General features: G+C 44.6%; 1 protein-coding gene across 1 annotated transcript in view; it reads left to right on the forward strand.

Moving 5' to 3' along the window:
* Positions 1-26111, forward strand: part of LOC125281633 (transport and Golgi organization protein 1 homolog) — a 124289-nt gene extending 98178 nt beyond the window's left edge. Inside the window, exons 7-22 of the mRNA XM_057315278.1 lie at positions 9557-9688; positions 14004-14025; positions 15739-15827; positions 16061-16138; positions 16476-16586; positions 17176-17239; positions 17407-17545; positions 19566-19667; positions 20339-20399; positions 20504-20539; positions 20620-20687; positions 20811-20905; positions 21844-21926; positions 23530-23683; positions 24274-24356; positions 25948-26111. Of these exons, the coding sequence (XP_057171261.1) occupies positions 9557-9688; positions 14004-14025; positions 15739-15827; positions 16061-16138; positions 16476-16586; positions 17176-17239; positions 17407-17545; positions 19566-19667; positions 20339-20399; positions 20504-20539; positions 20620-20687; positions 20811-20905; positions 21844-21926; positions 23530-23683; positions 24274-24356; positions 25948-25962 (1332 nt within the window). The 3' untranslated portion in view covers positions 25963-26111. The remainder of the gene's footprint in view (positions 1-9556; positions 9689-14003; positions 14026-15738; positions 15828-16060; positions 16139-16475; positions 16587-17175; positions 17240-17406; positions 17546-19565; positions 19668-20338; positions 20400-20503; positions 20540-20619; positions 20688-20810; positions 20906-21843; positions 21927-23529; positions 23684-24273; positions 24357-25947) is intronic.
* The last annotated feature ends 703 nt before the right edge of the window (positions 26112-26814 follow it).

The raw sequence follows: 26814 nt of genomic DNA on the forward strand, positions 1-26814 counted from the left end.
CTTCACTGCTCCATCCAGCCTCCCATGGATCTGCTCCCTTTGCTGCCTCTGAATGCTGCTGCTGCTGCTGTTGCTTCCAGATGCCAGCCTTTATCAGCACAGGTGTGGGAGGGATCTGCCCTGTGGGGACCCAGGAATCCTGTAAGACTCCTCCAGTCCTTTCCAGGGGTGCCCAATCCCCCATTCCTTCCAAGGTAAGCCCAGGAGCTGCATTTCTCAGCCCTCCCTAGGGGACCCCACTCACTCACCCTTCCCAGGGCCCAGGAATCCCTCAGCCTCGCCAGGGGCCCATAACTCTGTCCACTCTTCATGACCTCCTCCTGCCATCTGGAGCCTGAGAGATGATGTGTGCAAAGCACACGACTTAGCACAGGCCTGACACAGGAGGGACCTGTGGTTGTCACCAGTGCAACACTGGTGTGACATAACAGCTGACGTGAGGCACCAGATCTGGGAGACACTTGCCCCATGGAGACGATGATACTGATGTCCAAAGGTGCTCAGCATGTGTCTTTCACTTGGCCTCCGCACAGTTACGGACACAGGCGTGGACACTCGCAGTTCACTGAAGGAAACCAGCCCAGGGTCACACAGCTGGTAAGCAGCACAGCTGGATCTCAAACTCTCGGCTCCCGGCCCTGTCTCCAGGGGCCACGAAGGGCTTTGTGGATGGGAGGCTGACACTGGCTTTGGGGACACTTTTCACCTCCATGAGTGATCTCACCTGTTTGATGCCCCCAAACTCTGTTCACTGCTTCTTCTTTCCCTGCTCCCTGTTCCAGTTATAATCAGGTGACCCTGGCCATCCTTCATGGAATTCCCTAGTCCCCCTTATAGCCTGGGCCTCTCTCTGTTCACTTTTGGGCTAGTCTGACTCCACCCCTTCTGTAGCTGGTCTCTCCTTCTATAACCAGGACTGCCCAACTCTGGGGCTCTTGAGGCCTGCAATGGCATCTAAACAGAATTTAATACTAATGTTTTGTGATCCTTCTTTTGTTTTTGTTCGCTTGTTTTTTTATCGTTTCTCTATATTTATGTTAAAGATACTGTTTTCCTAGTTTAGCAGAGCTAGAATGGTTCCTATTTACAAGAAATTTGCAAAATAATGAAGTGGTGGTTTGTAGAGCACTGATTTTCAGCTGCCTTGGGCCTGAATGAGTTGGGGAAACATTGTGTTAGTCCTAGAGAGAAACAGTTTAGGAAGTGCCGCTCAGGACAGGGCCCAGGAGAGATGATCACAGGGGTTCATCGAGTAACCTGGGCCCCTGGATCTCCCAGGAGAGAAGCTGGTGAACGTTTTCTCTTAAAATGCTCTCATTCCTGGAGGTCCCAGGAGATCCCATGAGAGTCAGCTTGGATTGATTCCCTGTGTGGTTCATAACGTAAAGCCCAAGCTAATGGGTAGGAGGGTCATAGAGATAAGTGACAGATCTACCGCTGTTTGCAGTATTAAAATGTCTTGGTCAATTAGGGATGATTTTGAGACCGTACAATCTTCTCACACCAATATTCCAGGAATTTCTGTCCAGAAGACGTATTTGATTATAATTTTATGATGCTCATTTCACTGAGTTCCAACATCGCTCTTTTTCTTTGGGATTTCTTTACTCTTATTTACAGAGTTACTTCTCAAATTCTAAACATACGGGAATTTCTAGTTAGCTTTTTATAGTGATTTCTAGCCCATTTTATTACCAAAATGTACTCTGTGTGATTTCACTCCCTGGAAACATTGAAATTTCCCCTGTGGACAAAATAAATCGGGTGTATTTTTGTAACTGCACCCTGTGTGCCTACAGTTAATGTGTCCTCCACAGTGGTATAAGGATGTGGACAGATATGTGGAGATAGCTGTGGGATTCAGATGGTTTGCTTTCAGGACCTACATCTTATGGATGTTCAATCTGCACTGAGTTGCTGAGAGGGGGCTGAAACCTCCCACCCTGCTTGAGTATTTGATTGTTGTTGCAGTTCTATCCTCCTTTGTTTTTTATGTTGTTCAGCCAATGGCCCTAGGACGGGAGTTGGGAAAGGAAGGAGAGAGCGCCCAGAAGAAGGAAATACATAGCCATCCAAGCCTCACTCAAAAGAATAGAAAAATCTAAAATGCAGTTTTTATATTCTCACCTCCAGAAGCTGGAACAGCAACAGAGGGACGGGCCTAATCCACGCATGAGGAAACAGTTGACCAAGATTAGAGCAGAAATCAATGAATTAGAAACCAGGAGTACAGTGGAGCAGATCAACAGAACTAGAAGCTGGTTCTTTGAGAGAATCAATAAAATTGACAAACCGCTGGCAAGACTTATCCAAAAGAATAGAGAAAGGATCCAAATTAATAAAATTATGAATGAAAAAGGAGAGTTCACAACCAACACCAATGAAATTGGAAGGATTATTAGAAACATTTATCAACAGCTCTATGCCAATAAATTAAGCAATCTGGAAGAGATGGAGGCCTTCCTGGAAACCTATAAACTACCAAGACTGAAACAGGAAGAAATTGATTTTTTAAACAGGCCAATTAATTATGAAGAGATTGAGTCAGTGCTAAACAACCTTCCAAATAACAAAACTCCAGGCCCGGACGGTTTTCCTGGGGAATTCTACCAAACAGTCAAAGAAGGAATAATACCTATTCTCCTAAAGCTATTTCAAAAAATAGAAACAGAAGGAAAGCTACCAGACTCATTCTATGAGGCCAATATTACCTTGATCCCCAAACCAGGCAAAGACCCCATCAAAAAGGAGAATTACAGACCGATTTCCCTAATGAATATGGATGCCAACATCCTCAACAAGATCCTGGCTAATAGAATCCAACAGTACATTAAAAGGATTATCCATGATGACCAGGTGGGATTCCTACCTGGGATGCAAGCGTGGTTCAACATTTGCAAATCGATCAACGTGATATATCATATCAACAAGAAAAGACTCAGGAACCATATGAGCCTCTCAATTGATGCAGAAAAAGCATTTGACAAAATACAGCATCCTTTCCTGATTAAAACCCTTCAGAGTGTAGGGATAGAGGGTACATTCCTCAATCTCATAAAAACCATCTATGAAAAGCCTACAGCAAATATCATTCTCAATGGGGAAAAGCTGGAAGCCTTTCCCTGAAGATGAGGAACACGACAAGGATGCCCACTCTCGCCACTATTATTCAACATAGTACTAGATCCTTGCAACAGCAATCAGACAACAAAAAGGGATAAAAGGTATCCAAATTGGCAAGGAAGAAGTCAAAATGTCTCTCTTCGCAGATGACATGATACTCTATATGGAAAACCCAAAAGAATCCACTCCCAAACTATTAGAAGTTATAGAGCCATTCAGTAATGTGGCGGGATACAAAATCAATGCTCAGAAATCAGTTGCATTTCTATACACAAATACTGAGACTGAAGAAAGAGAAATTAGGGAATCCATCCCATTTACAATAGCACCAAAAACCATACGTTACCTTGGAATTAACTTAACCGGAGACGTAAAGGGCCTATATTCTAGAAACTATAAGTCACTCTTGAAAGACATTGAGGAAGACACAAAAAGATGGAAAATTATTCCATGCTCATGGATCAGAAGAATTAACCTAGTTAAAATGTCCATGCTACCCAGAGCAATCTACACTTTCATTGCTATCCCGATCAAAACACTGATGACATTTTTCAAAGAACTGGAACAAATAGTCCTTAAATTTGTATGGAACCAGAAAAGGCCCCGGATCGCCAAGGAACTGTTGAAAAGGAAAAACAAAGCTGGGGGCATCACAATGCCGGATTTTGAGCTGTTCTACAAAACTATGATCACAAAGACAGCATGGTACTGGCACAAAAACAGACTCATAGACCAATGGAACAGAATAGAGACTCCAGAAATGGACCCTCGACTCTTTGGGCAACTAATCTTTGATATAGCAGGAAAAAACATCCAGTGGAAAAAAGACAGTCTCTTCAATAAATGGTGCTGGGAAAATTGGACAGCTACATGCAAAAGAATGAAACGACCAATCTCTCACACCATACACAAAAATAAACTCCAAATGGATGAAAGACCTTGATGTGAGACAGGAATCCATCAAAATTCTAGAGGAGAACATAGGCAGCAACCTCTACATCGGCCAAAGCAACCTTTTTCATGATACATCTCCAAAGGCAAGAGAAACAAAAGATAAAATGAACTTGTGGGACTTCATCAAGATAAAAAGCTTCGGCACAGCCAAGGAAACAGTCAAAAAAAACTAAGAGGCAGCCCACGGAATGGGAGAAGATATCTGCAAATGATGCTACAGATAAAAGACTGGTATCTAAGATCTACAAAGAACTTCTCAAACTCAATACACGAGAAACAAATAAATAAAAAAATGGGCAGAAGATACGAACAGACACTTTTCCAATGATGACATACAAATGGCTAACAGACGCATGAAAAAATGTTCAAAATCATTATCCACCAGGGAAATTCAAATCAAAACCACACTGAGATACCACCTTATTCCAGTTAGAATGGCAAAAATTGACAAGGCGAGAAACAACAATTGCTGGAGAGGATGTGCAGAAAGGGGATCCCTCCTACATTGTTGGTGGGAATGCAAGTTGGTACAGCCACTCTGGAAAACAGTGTGGAAGTCCCTTAAAAAGTTAAAAATTGAGGGGCGCCTGGGTGGCACAGCGGTTAAGCATCTGCCTTCGGCTCAGGGCGTGATCCCGGCGATCTGGGATCGAGCCCCACATCAGGCTCTTCTGCTATGAGCCTGCTTCTTCCTCTCCCACTTCCCCTGCTTGTGTTCCCTCTCTCGCTGGCTGTCTCTATCTCTGTCAAATAAATAAAAAAATCTTTAAAAAAAAAAAAAGTTAAAAATTGAGGTACCCTATGACCCAGCCATTGCACTACTGGGTATTTACCCCAAAGATGCAGACGTAGTGAAGAGAAGGGCCATATTCACCCCAATGTTCATAGCAGCATTGTCCACAATAGCTAAATCGTGGATGGAACCGAGATGCCCTTCAACAGATGACTGGATTAAGAAGTTGTGGTCCATATATACAATGGAATGTTACTCCACTATCAGAAAGAACGAATTCTCAACACTTGCTGCAACATGGACGGCACTGGAGGAGATAATGCTAAGTGAAATAAGTCAAGCAGAGAAAGACAATTATCATACGATTGCTCTCATCTATGGAACATAAGAACTAGGAAGATCGGTAGGGGAAGAAAGGTATAAAGAATGGGGGGTAATTAGAAGGAATGAAGCATGAGAGACTATGGACTTTGAGAAACAAACTGAGGGCCTCAGAGGGGAGGGGGTGGGGGAATTGCATAGACTGGTGATGGGTAGTAAGGAGGACACGTATAGCGTGGTGCAGTGGGTGTTATACGCAACTAATGAATTATCAAACTTTACATCAGAAACCAGGGATGTACTGTATGGTGACTAACATAATATAATTAAAAAACATTAAAATAAAATAAAAATAAATAAATAAATAAATAAATAAATAAAATAAATAAATAAATAAATAAAAGATAGAAAAAAAGAGGGAACAGGGACCTGGGTTGGGAGGGAGCAGAAACAAGAAGGTCTGCCAACGTTCCAGAGAAGACCTGTCGTTGGGATGGTGTGTGGTGAGACGACAGTTGGGAAGCGGTTACTTACAAACGAGGTCACACGGGGTGTCCGTTATGATGTACCAGGGGCAAAGGCAGCTGATTGGTCGAGAGAAAGTATACAGTCTCTGCGTTGCTAAGGATACCTTCAGTCAGGTGAAGGCTTGGAAGAAGGTGAATCCTCCTCCAATCGTTTAACCTGCTACTGTATCCTGCTGACCTAGTGATTTACTAACCTGCTGACCTACTAACCTTTCTGAACCCTCCTGCCTCCCCTTGAGTACTTGATCTGACCCTGACACTGTCCGAGACCTCCTCTTGTCCTGACAAACGCCTTCCCCAATCCTACCCTCTATTTCCACCTTACCCCCATCCCTATTTACCACCCTATCCCCTCCCACCACTCCCTACCCCACCCACCCCCACTTCCACACCACCCCCGATCTCCACCTCCTCCCTGGTGCCCCAGCACCCCTTGAAAGCGCCAGGAGATGAAGATGCAGAGGCTGCTCTTCTGGCTTCTCTTGCTCCAATGTCCCAGTTACCCAAACCCAAATGTGAGTTAACATGGCACTTCAGTGGTGTCTTCCTTCTTTTCTTTTTTTTAAGATTTGATTTATTTGAGAGAGAGAAAGGGCACAGGTGCAGAGGGAAGGGCAGAGGGTGAGGGACAGAGAGAATCCCAAGCCAGCTGTGTGGTGAGCCCAGAGCCTAAAGAGGGGCTCAATCTCAGGACCATGAGATCACGACTTGATCCAAACCAAGACTTTGTCACTTAACTGACTGAGCCACCCAGGTGCCCCAAAGCTGCTGGTAGTGTCTTCCTTCCTAGTGGGTTCTTTGACACGGTGGTTAAATAACAGCTTTTTCCTGGGGTTCTTGATGGGAACTTCAGAAGACCTTCACATTTCCCTGAAGACCGAGCACCACAGGGCAGGTTTCTCGGTCAGCCTGAAGGGGTTGTGGCCACAACTGTCCACACCAAGTTCTACATCCTGTCTGCGCTGCTTGGTCCAAAAACCACAGTGCTGGCAGGATGGAAACCTGAAAATACTAGGTTTATGGTGTCAAGAAGGAAGGATTTGTGAAGATACGAAAAGCCATTGAGCTCTTTGTCTTAAAGAGGGGGCTTAGATGATATGTACATTATATCTCATTAAAATTGTCCTTAAAAATGTCAGGAACTCGAATTTAATAGGAACTATGGGTATTAGACTGGCTTCTGGAAGCCCGGTGAAGCTGCTGCTTCAAGCCTTGTAAGTTTAGGGTCCATCTTATGTGTAGTTTGTTTTCCTATCAGCACATTGTTGATATTTGTGGAGTTTGGCAGCCCTGGGAACAAAGATATCTCAAGCATTGGTGTTGGGACTAGAGTGTTAAAAAGTGAAATGTCCTGGGCGCCTGAGTAGCGCAGTCATTAAAGCGTCTGCCTTCGGCTCAGGGCGTGATCCCGGCGTACCGGGATCGAGTCCCACATCGGGCTTCTCCGCTATGAGCCTGCTTCTTCCTCTCCCATTCCCCCTGCTGTGTTCCCTCTCTCACTGGCTGTCTCTCTGTCACTCTGTCACATAAATAAATAAAATCTTAAAAAAAAAAAAAGTGAAATGTCCTTTGTGCTCCATGCTTCCTGGTTTGTTGACTTTTAACAAGTTCTGAGTCAGCCCTTTCCTTCTGGTCTTGGAGGCTGTCCCCAGGGACTCTGTGTCCCACCAGGTCCATGGGAGCCCTGAGACGCCCAGCAGACACTAAGTGACCTTATTCTGCTGAGACATTTGTCATGGGAAAATCACTAGGAGTGGTGGGATCAGGAAGTGAATGAGTTGTCGTCCTTTCTTAGGCCAAGTATGTACAGAGTGTTGATTTCCCCAAAGTAAAAAGGTCCTGAACGTCCTTAGGATTGTCCAAATATAAAGAAATACCTGGTTTCCAGTGTGAATATTTCATTTTGTCATTAAAAAGTAAAACCTGTACCCTCAGGAGAGAAAGAAAGAGACAGACAGGGAACACCCCTAGAAATAAGTAGACTTCTTTAGATCGGCTTGCACCAGATTCTTACAGAGAGATCTGGAAAGTGTCAGTAGTCAGGAAGGATCCTTATATTGAGGCAGAATCATTCCACACAAATACCTCCAGTCAAAATAGACTCTGTTCTGTTTCTTTTGAGTCTTCAAAGGAGGACATTTCTTGGTAGTCTTGATTGGAATTATTCCCCTCTACCCAGTCATCATCTCAACTGCATCAGTTCAGCTTTCTCACCCTGCCTCATTTCTGGGCTCTTGCATGAACTAACTGGTCTTGCATTTCCCACCTCCACCTGCTCATGGCCACTGTCCCTGAAAACCTAGTGTTATTGGCCCCATTGGATGTCATCCAGTTAAGAGTCAGCTGCTGGTCAGCATCCAGACAGCTGCCAGATGTACCGAGTGCCCACGACTGGGGGTGTTTTACATTCATGACAAGATGGCCTCTGTCTTGTGTGCAATTGATCCCCGTGATCAACCATAGTGCTGACAGCTACTGCTCTCTTTCAGACAGTGGCTATTCAAAGACAGTGTATGTTTCCACCAGCACACATTTTCCTGACCTCAGCAGTGAGGGCTGAAGATGGAAATGTTATAGATTTCAGGGGCTACTTTCTAGAGAGTTGTGTTTGCACAAAATTCAAGCTTGGTGTGAGTTAGTACAAATTGCATCGTGAACGTCTTTTCTCCTGAAATACTTATAACTCTAGTTTTTGTAAAATGAGATGTGTTCTTTATTTTGGGGTCCATATCTAGGAATTTAGTATTCTTTTAGAATTCAGGGGCCTCTGGATGGTTCATGCAGTTAAACGTCTACCTTAGGCTTGGGTCATGATCCCAGGGTCCTGGGATTGAGCCCTGTCTGGCTTCCTGTTCAGAGGCAGTCGGCTTCCTCCTTTCCCTCTGCCCCTCCCCCAGCTCATGCTCTCTCTCTTTCAAATAAATAAATGCAATCTTTTATTTTAATGTTTTCTCTCTTTAAAAAGTTAAATTTTATAATTGCTACTGACTGATTTAGTTACAATACTAAGAAATAGGAACATGGATTCCTTTCATTGGCTTTTTGGAGATAGGTGTTCGAGTAACTAAAACCTCACAGATATCCTCAAAATATCACCTGATGATGCAAATCTTTATGTACTTCAGAAATCTGATGTTTTGGACTGTGATTCAGAAACAAAGTGAGCATTGAAAGAAAACATCAATGTTTTCAGAAACCAAACAATAACTATAATTTATTTTTGTTGGAATAACAATCCCATGTTATATTAATGAGTTAATGAGAAACCTCCTGTCTGTCTCACTTATGTCCTTATCTGAACATCTGTCCATATAACATTCTCATTTTTATCTCTAGTACATGTTTTATTCTTGCTTTCTCCTGTTTTTCCATACATGTTGGGTGTATTTTTTGAAATGTTCCAAAGGAGTTTATCCAGGTCCTTCATGGATGTACAATAGAAGTCACTGACTTCTTACCTACTCTAAATTTACATTTACTTGCATTGTCTATTTTATTTTGACTTATAAATTCTTAAGTTCTGTTAGCTATAGAAAAAATATCTGCAATGTGCTTGTAGGGAAAATAAAATCTCTTAAGATTTGCCTATTAGATTTTTCCTACAGCTTCCATGTTGTATGATCACAACATCTTTTTAAAGAATACAGTTTGTTGATATTTGACATAGGTAAGCAGCAATGAAACCATCACCAAGTAAGAGAGCAAACACACTCATCAGTCCCCAAAGTTGGCCCCTGCTCCTTTGTAACCCCTCTGTGCTCCTTCTCCTCCAGGAGGAGGCAGTTGAGAGGTGTGCTTACTTCCTGGAGGCTGGTGGGGAGTCTGTGAAGTTGATTCCTTGTGACATATACATTGTGAATGTCGTTGAGATTCTTCATTATCTCAAATGTTATTTCAGGTTGTCCACGTTGTGCCTGACCGTTTCATTCTCGGCCTTGATGGGGCTGGAGTTCTGTGGAACTTTGCCATTCTTACTGGCTATTTGGGCATTTGTGCCTTTCTCATTTACATCTGGAGAACCGTCCTCGCTGTAAGTATACCAAAGTACCTGATATACTTTTATTCATAAATAAGCAGAAAATTTTATAGTCACTGGACATTTTTATATCCATTCAGTACTAAAAATTTCCCTCTAATAATGTCAATTTTGATTATCACCTAGATTGAAATAGTTTTAAATTTCTTTTTTTTGGAACATTACACAGTATTTTATTTTCTTTAATGTTTTTTTTTTTATTATGTTAGTCACCATGCACATCCCGGGTTTTTGATGTAAAGTTCGATGATTCTTTAGTTGCGTATAACACCCAGTGCACCATGCAAAACATGCCCTCCTTACTACCCATCACCAGCCTATCCCATTCCCCCACCCGTCTCCCCTCTGAAGCCCTCAGTTTGTTTCTCAGAGTCCATAGTCTCCCATGCTTCATTCCCCCTTCCGATTACCCCCCCTTTCTTTATCCCTTTCTTCCCCTAGCGATCATCCTAGTTCTTATGTTCCATAGATGAGAGAAACCATATGATAATTGTCTTTCTCTGCTTGACTTATTTCACTTAGCATTATCTCCTCCAGTGCCGTCCACGTTGCAGCAAGTGTTGAGAATTAGTTCTTTCTGATAGCGGAGTAATATTCCATTGTATATATGGACCACAACTTCTTAATCCAGTCATCTGTTGAAGGGCATCTCGGTTCCTTCCACGATTTGGCTATCGTGGACAATGCTGCTATGAGCATTGGGGTTCATATGGCCCTTCTCTTCACTACGTTTGTATCTTTGGGGTAAATACTCAGTAGTGCAATGGCTGGATCATAGGGTAGCTCAATTTTTAACTTTTTAAGGGACCTCCACACTGTTTTTGGGAGTGGCTGTACCAACTTGCATTCCCACCAACAATGTAGGAGGGATCCCCTTTCTGCACATCCTCTCCAGCAATTGTTGTCTCTTGCCTTGTCAGTTTTTGCCATTGTAACTGGCGTAGGGTGGTATCTTAGTGTGGTTTTGATTTGAGTTTCCCTGATGGCTAATGATTTTGAACATTTTTTCATGTGTCTGTTAGCCATTTGTATGTCCTCACTGGAAAAGTGTCTGTTCATATCTTCGGCCCATTTTATGATTTGTTTACTTGTTTCTCGCCTATTGAGTTTGAGAAGTTCTTTGCAGATCTTGGATACCAGTCTTTTATCTGTAGTATCTTTTGCAAATATATTCTCCCATTCCGTGGGCTGCCTCTTAGTTTTTTTGACTGTTTCCTTGGCTGTGCCGAAGCTTTTTATCTTGATGAAGTCCCACAAGTTCATTTTATCTTTTGTTTCTCTTGCCTTTGGAGATGTGTCATGAAAAAGGTTGCTTTGGCCAAAATAGTTTTAAATTTCTATTGAGGTGCCTTCTTGATCCATACGTGTGTTTTTCTTTATGTTCAAGCATAATTAGCAAACGGTGTAATATTAGTTTCAGGTGTACAACATGATTCAACAATCCTATACATTTCTCAGTGCTCATCACAATAAGTGTACTCTCAATCCCTTTCACCTCTTTCACCCTTTCCTCCTCTTACCCTCCAACCCATGTGTTCTTCAGAAGTGTGTTGTTTAATCTCCATTGTTTGGTCATTCTCCAGCTATCTTTATGTTCTTGATGTCTAGTTTGAGTGATTTGTGGTCTGAGAACATACTTCCTGTGGTTTCTATTCCTTTGGTTGTTCAGATGTATCTTATGGCCCCGAGTATGGCCTCTCTCAGTGACTTTTCCATGGGAGATTGTGAAGAATGTCTGTACTTCTGTTGTTGAATGAAGTATTCTGCAGATGTTAATGGCTGCCGTGGATTGGTGATGCTGTTCAGTTCACCTGTGTTCTCATGGAACTTCTGTATCTGCTGGATCTGTCAATGACCGATAAGAGGATTTTGAATTCTCCAGCAGTAGGAGTGGATTCATCTATTCCCACCAGCAATATTTTCAGTTTCTGCCTCATGTACTTTGACTCTCTGTTGTTAATGCACGCACATTAGAAATTGTTATGTCTTTTTGGAGAATTGACCCCTTTACCATTGAAGTAATGACTGTCACTACCCCTGACAGTTTTCCTTACCCTGTAGTGTGTTTTGAAGGATCATTTCAATGGCCGGGTTTCTAGTTTGATGTTTCTTTTAACACTGTAAACATTTTGTCCTTCTTGATGGCATGGTTTCTGAGAAGTGTGATGTAGTTCTTATCCTTGTTCCTCTTGGGTAAGGTGTTATTGCTCCCCTCCACCTCCTTCAGACACCTAGCCCAACCCCTGCTCCAGATTTCCAGAATTGTTTCTTTGTCTTTAATGATCTGTAGCTGAATAGTCTAGATCAGGCATTGTTAGTGTTTTTTGTTTGTTAGTTGTTTGTGTGTTTGTTTTGGTATTTATCTGGCTTTCGATGTTTTGAGCTTCCTGGATCTGTGATTTGGTGACTATATTAATTTTGGAAAATCCTCAGTCATTGCTTCAAATATCTCTCCCTTCTCTCCTGTAGGAATAGGTATTCCTATAATTTGTGTGTTACATGTTTTGTATTTGTCCCACTAGTCTTGGATTTTCTGTGCCGTCTTTGTAATTTTTGTCTTTGTGTTCTCTTTTGGAATTTTCTACTGGAATTTCTTTAGGCTCAATGATTCTTTCCTCTGGTATGTTGAGTCTGTTAAGGAACCCATCAAAGGCATTCTTGATTTCTGCTATGGTGTTGTTGTCTAGAATTACATTAAAATCTTAGAGTTTCATCTCTCTGTGTACATTCACCATCTCTTCTTCCTATTGTCCATTTTATTCTGAGATCCAGTATCATACATGGAAGGGACTTGTAATTCCTAGCCTGCTTAATCCCATCATCTCTGCCATGGGAAGTGTGTTTCTAATGCTTGCTGTTGTGGTTTTTACCTGTAGTGTGCCCTGTAAGGTTGTGTTGAAAGGTAGGTATTGTGTCCTAGTAAAGAAACTTAGATAAGTGGACTTTAGGGTGATGTTTTCTACTTAACTGGCTAGGGGTTAGACTGAGTTTACTCCCAGGTGAGACAGGGAGGAGAGAGCACTGGAGTTGAGTATTTGCCCTCAGCTCTATTGCTTAGTCTTTGGGAAACCCCCAATTAGGCTCTGGTGACATATTTCACTTGAGGGCAGACCTTTCTGAGAAGAACAGAAAGCTTTTGAGTTTATTTCTAAATGGGAATTTTCTCCCTGTCCCGGCCAATGGAGAAAGCTTCCCTTCAGAAAGAAAACAAAAATATTAAGTATTTGGTGTGCCCCATCCATCTTTTCACTTTTCCCGCCTGTGGGGCTGGGTGACAAGGGCCACGGAAGCTCAGAGGTTCCTAAGCAGCACGTGAAATTAATGGAATAGCCATGATTTTCTGTTTGCCCTCCACTGATGCACATTCCCCAACAACATTATCATGACTGGCTTGTTGATAGTGTGCTGATATTCCAATATCCTGGCAAGATTTGGGGGCTGGCCTCAGCCTCTCATCATCCTGTAAAACTTTTGAATGGGGAAATATGCTAATGGTGTCAAAATGGGGTCTTGCCTAGATTTTATTGAGCTATAATTTATCTGGGTGACTCGATTCTGGGGAGCCTGGTTCCCCTTTTTCGAAACATCAGCTGTCATTTCTGTTGTTGCTCATGCTTCATCACTCGCCACGTGCCACTCTTTTTCTCGTCGATGGCTTTCATTTCTTTTTGATGACCCTCCATTTGTAGTAGTCTGGGAAAATTCATAACACCTTGTGTGCTGTAACTGCATGTGAATTCAGCAAATAGCCAAGTCTTTGTAAGATTTCAGAAAGGCTTTCTAGAGAAGGCAAGAAGCATATCTTTCTCAGAGTTTTTGCTTGTTCGCCTTCCTCCCTACCGGCCTGCCTTCCTTTCTTTCTTCCTTCCTTCCATTTTATATCTTTCAGGATTGAACAATAATCCCAGGTTCTAAACTTCAGTGTGGATATTGGTTACAAAACAGTTAGGGAAACGATGAATTAATGATTATTTTTTAAATGTCCACCCGATCCCTTGTCAAAATTGAATAGGGTGAACGTTCATTTAATAGAATGTGAATAGATTTTGAGGTAAAACGTAAGTTATACACCTTTGTGCTCTTTATCAAAAATGAATTGTGAACTATGATGACTCAGAGAAAGTCATAGATGAGTTTCATAGTTAGAAATGCTAATTTTGTCTTCTTTCTAATCCTGTGAATTCATTCTGCTAAGTAAAATGATTACTGTAACTTCTTTGGATTACTATTTCAGTATTTATCTGAACTGTAGATTTTTTCTAGTAATATGTTTTGACATCAAACTTAATTTTGTTTCTTCCACTCTTAGATTGCCCCTCGACAATATGAAGGTAAGATTTCTGGCTTTAGTTTTCTTTGTAATAAATTCTCAGTACCGGTGTTTGATGTGGGTGTAATTTGACTAGGGATAAATGTGGTGACTTCTGATGTCTAATTGACTTGTTAAGTCTTGAAAATCTTTCTCTTCTCCATGTGGAGTCTAAGCGATAATGTGGAGGGTGTTGCCATCTCTTAGGAGACCAGGAGGAGGAACACCTCATGGGAGGAGGGAGAACAAAAAGGGTGTAATTTTGCAGAGAGAAGTTTAGGAGGCAAGTGAGGATAGGAGCCTGAGGTCTGGAGTGGGTACTTTGCCATGACCTGGCTCTTGGTGAAATGTGATGATGAGAAAACACTCTGAGTCTATCAAGCAGGCTACACTTGGAGAAGAAGACAGGTATTGCCAGGCAGAGTGTGTGTCACAAGAGAGGTTTAAAGCATGCTTTTGAGTTTGAAGTGGAGGGAGCCTTTCCTGCCAGGGGAGAAGGAGTGGAAAGGAACGTGTGCCAGGGGTGGTAATGTATTGTGTCCGGGCCTCATGGATTGTGGTGATTCCATGGTGCTGTCTGACGGCCGAGGTGGCTGCCTGGCCCTTAGCAAACCCTCGAATGCTGGTGTTTGTCCCTGTGAGTGCAGCAGTGGTGGTGGTGAGAAGAGAGATCTCGGGGCACGAGAGCACTCACATTGGGCCAATAGAAGAGAATCTGCACTTGAGGTAAGATGAGAGACTTATTATTTTTGGTTTATTCACTTGACAGAGAGAGAGCACAAGCAGGCAGAGTGGAAGGCAGAGGGAGAGGGCGAAGCAGGCTCCCAGTTGAGCAGAGAGCTGGATGTGGGACTGGATCCCAGGGCCCCGGGATCATGACCTGAGCTGAAGGCAGTCACTTAACCAACTGAGGCACCCAGGTGCCCCAAGATGAGAGAATTAAGTGCCTGTTAGAGGAGTCTGTGTTCTAGAGCTTACAGGTGTTATCCACTTGTGATAGGGAGCTTCATGAGGGTTGTTTTCCCTTAAGGATGGAGGGTGGCATTCTCAAGTTGGGCTGAGAAAACCTTGTGTTCCAGGGAGTGTGAGTTACCAGGCACTCCAGAGACTCTGTGTAACATGGAGAGTGTACCCAAGTGTGTTTGATTCCAAAGATCTGGTCCTCCAGAGCCCCCAGCCTGGGGTTCCTGAAAGGCAATCTGTGAGCAGCAGGAAGTCATGGAAGGCCTTTGAGTAGCCACTCAGTTGACATTTTGAGCTTTCCTTGTGTGGAATTCCAAGTAGGACCTGGAAGTAGACGTGGCACTGAGCAGGAGCAAAGGATGGTTTTGTTCATTTTGGGTTGTTTGCAGGGACCTACTTACGTACCTTAATCATTGGAGGAGAGAGATGTTAGTTGAAAGGATGCTTGATTTTTCTGTTACATCTCTGGTGATGACATAAGTATTTGCAGTGATTGAATTTTCCAAGAATGATGCTTACAGATGGGAGAAAAATAGAAGACATTTGATTGTGTTTCTCTATTTCTGAAAACATTTTAAGTAGGAATCTCCCTGAAATAGGTTGTCTTAGGTTTCAAATGCTGCTAAACCTTGCTTTTTCAGGCACAATGGGAATGCTATCAAGTTAGTTACACCCAAGTGTCCAAGAATGTGTCTCTGGGGCTATTACAGTGGGATTATTCGATGTCACTGGTTTTGCTAATTATCTTAGAAATTCTTTTTTCTCCTTTTAGTTACTTTACAACAAATAGCTGAAAAGATCCATCGGCTTAAAAATGAAAACAGGGAACTTGCTAAAGAAATATCCATTTGGGAGGAGAAGGTATCAGTGCCCTTTCAAATATTTTTTGTGATTTCATTTTGGTTACTTCCCCCTCTGGTAGTTCATCCTATTGACCTATTTCACGTGACCCACAAATGATCGCGATTCAAGAGAAGCTTCACAAGTGTAGAGCACTGCCTCTCTATCCGAGAAAGGAGTCACACAGCGTTAGATAGCTCTGTCTAACACTCTGCTATTTTTGAATTCTGATTCCCTTTTCGTATATTTTATAGATCAGGGAAAGAAAGAAACATCGCGCAGAAATGAAGAGAGAACATCAGTTTCTCTCTGACAAAATTCTTAAATTGAAGGTAAGGATCCCTTCTTTGCCTGAATTGTGTTCTAACAACAGAAATAAAAGTAATGAATTATTATTATTATTATTATTATTATTATTATTATTATTATTATTTTAAAGATTGATTTGCGAGAGAGAAAGAGCGAGTGGAGGGGGGCAGAGGGAGAGAGAGAATCCCAAGCAGACTCCATGCTGAGTGTGTAGGCTGACGCAGGGGTCAGTCCCATGACTCTGAGGTGGGGACTGGAGCCAAAATGAAAGCAGGAGTTGGACCTACTGCGACACCCAGATGCCACCCACGTGCCCTAAGTGATGAATTATTATTACTCATTCAATATGTTTTGTTGAAGGAGAACATCGGAAAGGTTGAACGGGTTAATGCAAATTTAAGTGTCGCCCTTCATTTCAAGCGGACTATGTTGCAAGCTATGAGAGAGAAGAATGTCAAGAATGAGGACATGGTAAGAGTTGGCTGTTGAGATTTACCTTAACGTGGCTCAGGAGGCTTTTGGTCATTGGGTGAGGGGAGGGCAGCGTATTCGCTTGCTGTTTACCACAGTAGAGAGTGGGCATCTGGGAACTGAAACTCCTACCGAACAGTGAGCTGGAATTTCACTTAGGACCATCACGATGAGGTCTGCTATTTCAAGGACTAGGAAGTATGGTTTATTTCACAGCTAGGTAATTATCACATCGTTCAGCCCTGCCCTCCAAGATATGCAGAAAATCCCACAAGATACTTGAGTTATGAAGGGTGATAGCCAGCCAAATTGTATAGTCCCTTCCTCTCAATGCTGAAGAGAGAATTTTCAATGTTAATAGGGGAAGATATGTACATATATAATTTATGTATATAATTAGGTATATGTGTTTGTGTGTGTTTGTGTATATGTGTGTATACAAAAGTGTGGGTCTCCTTACTTTCTCCTTGTTCTATTTATGCCTCAAGGGCTTTCTTTGTTGCACTGCATGATCCCGTTCTGTTAGGTGCACTCACATTGTTCTGTGATCATGATTTCTTGAATGTCTTTCCTCATATCCGTCTTCAAGGCCCAAGATGCATTGGAGGATGAAGAGCAGGGAGACTTGGAGTCCAAAAAACGTGTACTGAAGGGTATGTTATTTTAGGGAAAGAAATCCCCAGATGCTGGCAATGAGTTTGCATTGGGAAGGGAAAGAATGCCTTCCTGCCTTCAAGGTCTTGCCCTTCTCCTTTCCCCAACAAAACCAAGTTCTCAGGTCACGTGCCCACTCATACAAAAGAAAACTCATCCTTTACAGAAAGCAAAAAGGTCCTGGAACAGAAGTGCAACGCCCTGAGTTCTTTGAAAGCAGCTAAGGAAGTGGAATTGAAGCTGCTAAGGAAGAAACTGGGTATCGTGGTGGATTTCTCTGAACGAAGAAAAGTGGCTGCCGAAGAGTAAGCTATTCCTGTGTTAATCGTCACAAACACTGTTGTATGAATTTATGTGGCAGCCAGGCTAGATAGTTGTAGTTCGTTGGGAATTGGATCTAGAGTATTTTTGCCAAATGCATTCTGTAGAAGTACCTGCCCTTCCTACCTTGATCTGTGCAACCTGCATTTTTGTTTCTGTTCCAACTGCTTGTCACACGTTGTGGTGTGATTCATTGGGGCAGAAGAGGGAAGGTACCAGCACTAATCAGCTTGATACCTGGATCCCCTCTGGGTCCATCTACATTGTCCTTTTGGTTTCAGTCTCATCACATGTTCTCATCAGCCCTGAATTCAGTCAGTTTCTTGTTCAGTACCAGACTTGGGTCAAGAATGTGTAGAGAAAAATGGAATTCTCTTGCTGCAGAAACAATGGGAATTTCTTTGTGGAAAGTGGGTTGGGGCTCCAGCAATACTGGATCCCTTCATCCAGTGTACAACCAAAATCGTTCACTGTGGCCCAATCCTAAGAAGGCCAGGGTATTTCCTGTCCACCTGATTTTGTAGGTGTAACTCTCCTGCGTCCCAAGCAAAGCCTGCAGTTTCACTAGGGGCTCACCTTTGCTGGCTGACCCTGAACAGCACTTGTTTCCTTCTAAGGCTGTGCTCATAAAGTCGTTCAGTTTCTTTGCAGTTCACTTGCCTGTTCCAGAACTCATTGATGAGCCCTGGGGAGCTTGGCTCCCACTGCCAGGTTGGCTTTCTCCTGGGCTTCCTTCTTCTGCATCTGGTTCTCCTGTTTCTTCATGCGCTCCTTAGAAGTTGGGTGCATTCACTCATGAGTTTCCACTTTTGTACAGTACTTCCTCTATTTTCCTCAGGAGGAGAAAGTTCTCAGGACCTTAGAGTCCCTCATTCATGCTGAAAAGCAAAACTGTTCCCCCTCTTCCCTGGAGACTCAGCTTTGTGCTAATCCTTCCCACACCGGGGGTGGGGGCCGCTCTGTCTCACTGGCATCTTGGTTCTGTTCATTGGTAAGTTCTTTCTGGGGCAGGTACAGTGTCCTGACCACCTTTCTCTCTTCAACACCTCACAGCTGAACCACTACATTACAGCCACTCCACAGAGCATGTGCTGAAGGATTGCCTGAGAGACCAGAAGCAAATGCATGAGTCCTTCTCTGTCTAGAGCTTTTGTCTCAGTTTCTAAGAGTCTTTTTGCATGTGATTCTTGAGTAAATCAAGAATCACATTGAAACCCTTTAAATCAACACCATGAACAAAAGAGTCTGAGGGCGACACAGGAAACCAGCCTTTCTAAGCATCGCTCTTTGCTGCTTTCACTATCAGTGGACTCTGTTAAAGTAGGTTGACTCCATGCAGTTGATAGTTGTCCATCTGACATCTGTTGCCTGGAGATAACACCCTGACTGTGTGACAGTTCACATCATTTTATACTTCAGGACATACCGTCAGCACTAAGATTGGCCTTTTCCTCCACCAGGATCTTTGAAGGAGGAAGCAGGGGTTGTACTTCTAAACCCTAGAGATGTCTGGGAGTGAGTTACCATGCTGATGAAGCCGTACTCTGGAAGGCTTCCTTTTGGGCTGTCCGTGTCGGGCACAGCCTTGGTCTGAGGATCGGGGCTCCCCATGGAGGTGTAAGACTAATGATGGTCTCCTGCTTCATCCAAATAGTTTTCAGGCCTAGTTTCTCACTTTGAACTGAAATGAGCCTTCACCATCTCAGAGAAAGAAAGACCTATTCTGAGAGGGCACAAAGTGCAGTGTTATTTGGTGACTTGGTGATGAATGAATTGAAGTAGAGAAGTACAAAGACAGCTCTGATTGCAGGGGACGTGGCAGCAGCCAGAATCTGATTTTTCTTTAGCCCTAAATGGGGCCTTCAGTTCATTTCCCTGATGGTGTTCACAGTCTGTGCATTTATGGAAGCCATTCAAATCTAGGCCGCAAGTGTGCTGGGAGGAAAAACGGCAGAAATTCTGGACCTTGGCTACTGGTCTATGTATATACCTTTCCCATTTTAGGAAGCTGGAAAAGACACTTTATGAACTGGAGGCAACAAAGAATCAGCTGTCAGATGCCGAGGAAAATCTGAAAGTAACCAAAGAAGAAATAGACAAGTACAAGTGAGTTCAGACACCATACTAGCGGCTCCTGAAATCCTTGTTTACTTTGTATTTTTCACCTTTGTACAATGTCTAGACTCAACAAGTAATATAAACAAAAATTCAGGGGACATATCCAGAAAGAATTAACAGACCCAAAGAGATAAGTTTTAGAAAGAGCAAAACAACCATGTTAGTAAACATGTCCTGATAACCAGCGCTGGCCTGACTCTGTGGAAACTTGTTCCACGCCAGAGTCCCTGGTTGTGGTGTCAGTGGTGGTCATCTTGAGGAAAGCAGTTTGTCGTAGGATGAATCCTACCCATAAACACGGTAGTGCCATCTGATGGCGCTGGTCTTTGCAACCCTGGCAAACGTGGCGAGGATAGAAGTTAAAGGAGAATAGAGCTTCATGACGAAAGATACTTGTCATGTGATAAATTAGGGAAAGATTGAAAACGGGTAAGGAAATTATATCAACTCTGAACCCTGCATGTGTGGAGAAATGAGTAAGGAAAGGATGTGACAATAGCTTTGATCCTGCTGTCCACGTATAGTCATGTGGAAGTGTTTCCTGTGTCAGGATCAATTGGATGAGGGGACAGATAACTGGAGGACGGCCACATGGGCCGATGATTTAAAATCACACCCAATATTGGGCTTTATCTGACGAAAGCAATTGTACCTGACAGACAACAGATCGGAAAGATGCAAGACCAGCTGCAGGAGGCAGAGCTCACCTTTGAACGTAAGGTAACCTGAGCTGTGCCCCAACAGGCCCCTTAGTGCCTCCTGCAGGGGACGGAAGTGGCCCTTAGATCCCTGAACATGCGCTTTTGGTGTGTTGGCTTTTTCAGATCGCAGTTCATGAAAAGAATGCTGTAGGGAATTGGGTAAGTGTTTTCTTTTCCCTGCTCTCCATTTGGGGCACAGTCTGGCACAACTGAAGATGGGTGGGTTTTTTCTCCTGCAGATCAAGGCTCGGGTTTGGGAGCGGAAGATACAGCAGCAGAGAAGGGAGAACGCCTACATGATACACAGGTGTGCGAGTCTGATGTGCCTTTTTACGGGTGTTTTGAGGGGTGACAACTACACTGTTTGGTGTCCAGTAGAGGACGTGGTGATGTAATTCTTATAGACGTCTGTTCTTTCTCTGTATTCAAGACTGCGCATGATGAAAGGACAGATGCTGCCTGAGGGATGCATGAGGCAGGAAGCGATGCTGGGAAGACCTGAGATGTGGAGCCCTCCACGGAGAGGTAGGGAGCGCGCTGTGAAACAGGGCAGCCTGACTTCTGCTGGGAAAGCACACGGTGTCCTTCCCATTCCTGTGGGTGGTCATTGTGTGTCCTGGAGAGAATCACAAGCAGTACCTACGGACAGCAGGTTGTCTGAAGGGGTGACAGGTGGGTGTTTTCCTCAGATTCCCCCAGGCAGCAGGGCACATGTCCCTGTGACAGGCGGAGCTCACGCCCGTCCCATCACTGCAGAACCTCCCCTGCCCCCCACCACCGCCCAAATGAAGAGATGGGCCTGGAGGAGTCATGAGCCCCAGCTTCCTTCCCACCTTGACTCAGTGGTAAAGAGTTTTTGAGAAAAGAAAAAGACTATTTGAAAAAAAGTCATTTATTTACTCTTTATGGAGGTTCCTTTATTTTGGTTTTCTTTGCAATCTGCAGTACTGCATTTATCAGTGAGATGTGTGCATTTTACTCCTGTAATGTTATCAGTATGATGTCACAGCTTTACTTCTCAATCTCCTATTGTTTCTTTGCTCCCGACTATACGATCAGTCTACTCCATTTCTTCTGTTAAATATTTCCATAATAGTCAGTCACACATGCTAGGCCTCATCTGTAGACTGAAAGATTGAACCATGAGCCTGTGGCTTGAGGAAGAATGCATGCTGTTCATTTTGAGGGTTTATTCATTCGTAGTTGGTTTCCCCGGAGCAGTCTACTTCTGTTTCTTTAGCTATGAAAGCACCTGAAGCAGATGGAGGACGGTGGTCCCTTCCTCGAGGGGGAGGGGCAGGTGTCCCCCTTGTCATCAGGGGTCAGCACAGACATGAGGGAAATGCTCTGTGTCTAGGAAGGGACCCGAAAGTGGGAGAGGGTGGGACGTGGTGGGGGAGGGTTTGGAGGGTTGGGTTGAATTCTGCACAATGACAGTCTGAATACACTTCCATGCATTCTAGCGCATTGGTCTGATGCTGAAGCTGGTGGGGCACCCATGAGGAACAACGGCACTGAGCCTAATAGACACCCTGGGATGTACAAGGTAACTACCGTGGCCTTTTCCACTTTTTCCAGAAACTTCCGATTTTGAGCAACACCGTGTCCTGGCCTTGTGTCTGTTGGGTGGGTGGTCCAGTTTGTCTGTGGCGTCGTTCACCTCTCAAAATACAAGCAGCTCACCCAGGGGCTGACAGGCTTCTCCGTTACAAATCATCATCTTTGGGGGCCTCTCCCAAAGCCACAGGTGGTTACAGGTGAAGGATGGCAGAACACTCACTGTGTGTGTGTCTCTGTGTGTGTGTGTGTGTGTGTGTGTGTGTGTGTGTGTGTGTGCGTGTGTACCCCTGCTCACCCATAGCGCACAACGGGGAAATAACTCAAGGAAGATGACAGCTCACTGCACACTGAAGTCTCTGGGCTGCCTGACTCCCATCGGGGTAGGTTTAGGTGCGATAGGTATTGTGATCGTATTGCAGTTAGATAATTAACCTGTGACAAGGTCTGTGGTCATCCTCACGACTGGAAACCAGGGGAAGCTCTCCGTCCACTTTTTATTATCTGCTATGCGGTTTGGAATGTGCTTAGATAGGCCATGTTTCGTAAGTCATCCCTGTTTTACTTCTGCTGGTAAACGTGCTATACAGAATCCCTATACTTGTACCCTTTCCACAACTATTTTGAAAGATCAAACCTGTTAGTGTCGTGTCACAAAACACACTCTGACACACACTTTCTGAAGGGGAGACGTCAGCGATTATCCGCATGACCGGTGCCCCACAGGCCCTTCAGTTGGGCTTCTAGGAGCAGGTCATTTGGTCCTAAGTCACAGTGAGAGCAGGTTTCTTCTCTCATCACACGTTCTCGAGTTGTCCATCGGAAAGCGTATACAGTTTTGTGGATTCTCTAACTTATGCTTCCCATCTTAATTTCCTATTGGACTAAATTACTCTGGAACTCAGTGTGCTGAAATGTCCGAGTGACTGTTTTTTAAGATAAGCACAGCTGCTGAGTTACAGAAGGGTTATTGGTATCACGTTCCTTTTGGAAAACACTTTTCCAATTCCCCTGTCAGATCACAGGCCCCTAATTCCTCAAGTGTGTTTGTGGCCATGGCCAGAAACTGCAGAGAGCAGAAGACCCTTGTGTCAGGAAGTGAGGCAGCGTGGGGACAGTCAGGGGCTTGCAGGCAAAGGATTCACCTCGAGTGGCTCGGATTCCTGAGAAGAAAGGGCAGTTTCATCACATTCTCTCTCTTGTTAACAAACCAAAATATTCTGTGTGGTTGAGGAGGAAAGATGAAGTGTTGCCCGGATCCCGATGCCTCCGTGTCTGGAGTGTCCTGCCTCACTAGTTTGCCATGCTCCTTTTTCATCTTTGAAGATGCTACTTCTTGCTAGTGAACATTGGAAGACATGGTTAGTGATGTTTGGAGACAGTAGGTTATTCCTGTAATATCCATTCCCCTCTCCCCCCTTGTTATAGTTGGCAGCAGTGGGGAGGGGTCAAGTTCTCTAGCACGGATGCGGCTCTGCTGGAACGTGGTATTGGAGAAGGATGCAGATGCTGATAGCTCTTTCCTTGGGTTTCATATCTTGGTGTTACAACTTCTGTCTGTCTTACCAAACTATTTTCCTGTCTGTCTGCAGGTGGGTCCAGATGTGAGAGGCTTTCCTCGGCCCACCTGCAAGCCCTCCCATATGGACCAAACTTTACAAGGCTTCATTGGCTGTGGGCCACCTCAGCCTCCTCCACCTTGGTCGACATACGGGCCTCCCCCACCCCTCGTTCACCCACCATGTGGTAAGATGATCTGGATTCCATGATGTGAGTTGTAGCGCGTATTCATCATGTAACTTCTGGTGTCGGTGGAGAAGATGTTTAGGAGGTACCACGAGGCTTTTCAATGCAAGGATCAACCTGAGTGAGGACACAGGAACATTCCTCAACTTTCTGTGGACATCCATTTCGTGGACTGTCTCGTTTCACCATACAGAACTGGGCAGCAGGGGTCTGCCATTGAGAAGGAGTGTGACATTGTGCAATAGACAGACATAAAAGCATTGCCCAGGTGCCCTGCACAGACATGATGTTTTGGGCTCTGGGCTTAATGGAGCACAGTCTTCACATCACCTGCACCTGTGGATGCCCCAGTTGTCCAGCGTTATTGATTAGTTCTGAAATCATCTCTACTGTGCGGAGTGGTCATCTCCCCAAGGGTGAGGGACTGGTCTCTCCTTTGTCCACAGAGGTCAGCGGAGACCTGTGAGAAATGCTCTGCATCTGGAAGGGACCTGAGAGTGGGAGAGTAGAACAGGCTGGGGCAGGTGTAGAGCTTTGGCTTGAATCTTGCGTGGCCAACACCCGTCTGAATCCACCTCTGTCTCTTCTAGGGCCTCGGTCCAATTCAGAAGCCTGTGGCGCTCAAGGGGACAACAGTGGCACCGCGCCGAAGAAGGACCCAGAGAAGGACAAGGTAAATACGTGGCTGTTTCCAGTTGTAACCATTTCTGGAATCCTGTTCCTGTTTCGGCAGCACAGTGTCCTGGCTTTGTGTCTGTTGGGTGGATCATCCAGTTTGTCTGTGGCGTCGTTCACCTCTCAAATACAAGCAGTTCACGCAGGGGCTGACAGGCTTCTCCATTACAAATCATCATCTTTAGGGGCCTATAAGCCACAGGTGGTTACAGGTGAAGGATGACAGAACACCCACTGTCTGTGTGTTTTGTGTGTGTGTGTGTGTGTGTGTGTGTTTGTGTACCCCTGCTCACCCATAGCGCATGTGGGGGAAATAACTCAAGGAAGCTGACAGCTCACTGCACACTGAAGTCTCTGGGCTGCCTGATTCCCACTGGGGTATGTACAGGTGCGATACCTATTGTGTTCGTATTGCGGTTAGATGATTAACCTGTGACAAGGTCTGTGGTCATCCTCACGACTGGAAACTAGGGGAAGCTCTCCGTGCATTTTTTATTATCTGCTTTGCGGTTTGGAATGTGCTTAGATAGGCCATGTTTCGTAAGTCATCCCTGTTTTACTTCTGCTGGTAAACGTGCTATACAGAATCCCTCTCCTTGTACCCTTTCCACAACTATTTTGCATGATCAAAGCTGTTAGTGTCGTGTCGCAAAACACACTGTGACACACACTTTCTGAAGGGGGGATGTTAGCGATTATCTGCATGACCGGTGCCCCACAAGCCCTTCGGTTGGGCTTCTAGGAGCAGGTCGTTTGGTCCTAAGTCACAGTGAGAGCAGGTTTCTTCTCTCATCACACGTTCTCGAGTTTTCCATCGGAAAGCATATACAGTTTTGTGGATTCTCTAACTTATGCTTCCCATCTTAATTTCCTATTGGACTAAATTACTCTGGAACTCAGTGTGCTGAAATGTCCGAGTGACTGTGTTTTAAGATAAGCACAGCTGCTGAGTTATAGAAGGGTTATTGGTATCACGTTCCTTTTGGAAAACACTTTTCCAATTCCCCTGTCAGATCACAGGCCCCTAATTCCTCAAGTGTGTTTGTGGCCATGGCCAGAAACTGCAGAGAGCAGAAGACCCTTGTGTCAGGAAGTGAGGCAGCGTGGGGACAGTCAGGGGCTTGCAGGCAAAGGATTCACCTCGAGTGGCTCGGATTCCTGAGAAGAAAGGGCAGTTTCATCACATTCTCTCTCTTGTTAACAAACCAAAATATTCTGTGTGGTTGAGGAGGAAAGATGAAGTGTTGTCCAGGATCCCGATGCCTCCGTGTCTGGAGTGTCCTGCCTTCACTAGTTTGCCATGCTCCTTTTTCATCTTTGAAGATGCTACTTCTTGCTAGTGACCATTGGCAGACATGGTTAGTGATGTTTGGTGACAGTAGGTTATTCCTGTAATATCCATTCCCCTCTCCCCCCTTGTTATAGTTGGCAGCAGTGGGGAGGGGTCAAGTGCTCTAGCACGGATGCGGCTCTGCTGGAACGTGGTATTGGAGAAGGAGGCAGATGCTGAGAGCTCTTTCTTTGGGTTTCATCTCTTGGTGTTACAACTTCTGTCTGTCTCACCAAACTATTTTCCTGTCTGTCTGCAGGTGGGTAAGATGTGAGAGGGTTTCCTCGGCCCACCTGCATGCCCTGCCCTATGGACCAAACTTTACCAGGCTTCATTGGCTGTGGGCCACCTCAGCCTCCTCCACCTTGGTCGACATGCGGGCCTCCCCTGCCCCTCGTTCCGCCACCATGTGGTAAGATGATCTGGATTGCATGATGTGAGTTGTAGCGCGAATTCATCGTGTGACTACATGTGTCGGTGGAGAAGATGTAGAGGAGGTACCACGAGGCTTTGCAATGCAAGGATCAACCTGAGTGAGGACACAGGAACATTCCTCAACTTTCTGTGGACATCCATTTCGTGGACTGTCTCGTTTCACCATACAGAACTGGGCAGCAGGGGTCTGCCATTGAGAAGAAGTGTGACATTGTGCAATAGACAGACATAAAAGCATTGCCCAGGTGCCCTGCACAGACAGGATGTTTTGGGCTCTGGGCTTAATGGAGCACAGTCTTTACATCACTTGCATGTGTGGAGGCCCCAGTTGTCCAGCGTTATTGATTAGTTCTGAAATCATCTCTACTGTGTGGAGTGGTCATATCCCCAAGGGTGAGGGACTGGTCTCTCCTTTGTCCACAGAGGTCAGCGGAGACCTGTGAGAAACGCTCTGCATCTGGAAGGGACCTGAGAGTGGGAGAGTAGAACAGGCTGGGGCAGGTGTAGAGCTTTGGCTTGAATCTTGCGTGGCCAACACCCGTCTGAATCCACCTCTGTCTCTTCTAGGGCCTCGGTCCAATTCAGAAACCTGTGGCGCTCAAGGGGACAAAGGTGGCACCGTGCCCAAGAAGGACCCAGAGAAGGACAAGGTAAATACGGTGGCTGTTTCCAGTTGTAACCATTTCTGGAA

The sequence above is a fragment of the Ursus arctos genome, unplaced genomic scaffold, assembly GCF_023065955.2.
Source record: "Ursus arctos isolate Adak ecotype North America unplaced genomic scaffold, UrsArc2.0 scaffold_2, whole genome shotgun sequence".
Taxonomy (NCBI): Eukaryota; Metazoa; Chordata; class Mammalia; order Carnivora; family Ursidae; genus Ursus; species Ursus arctos.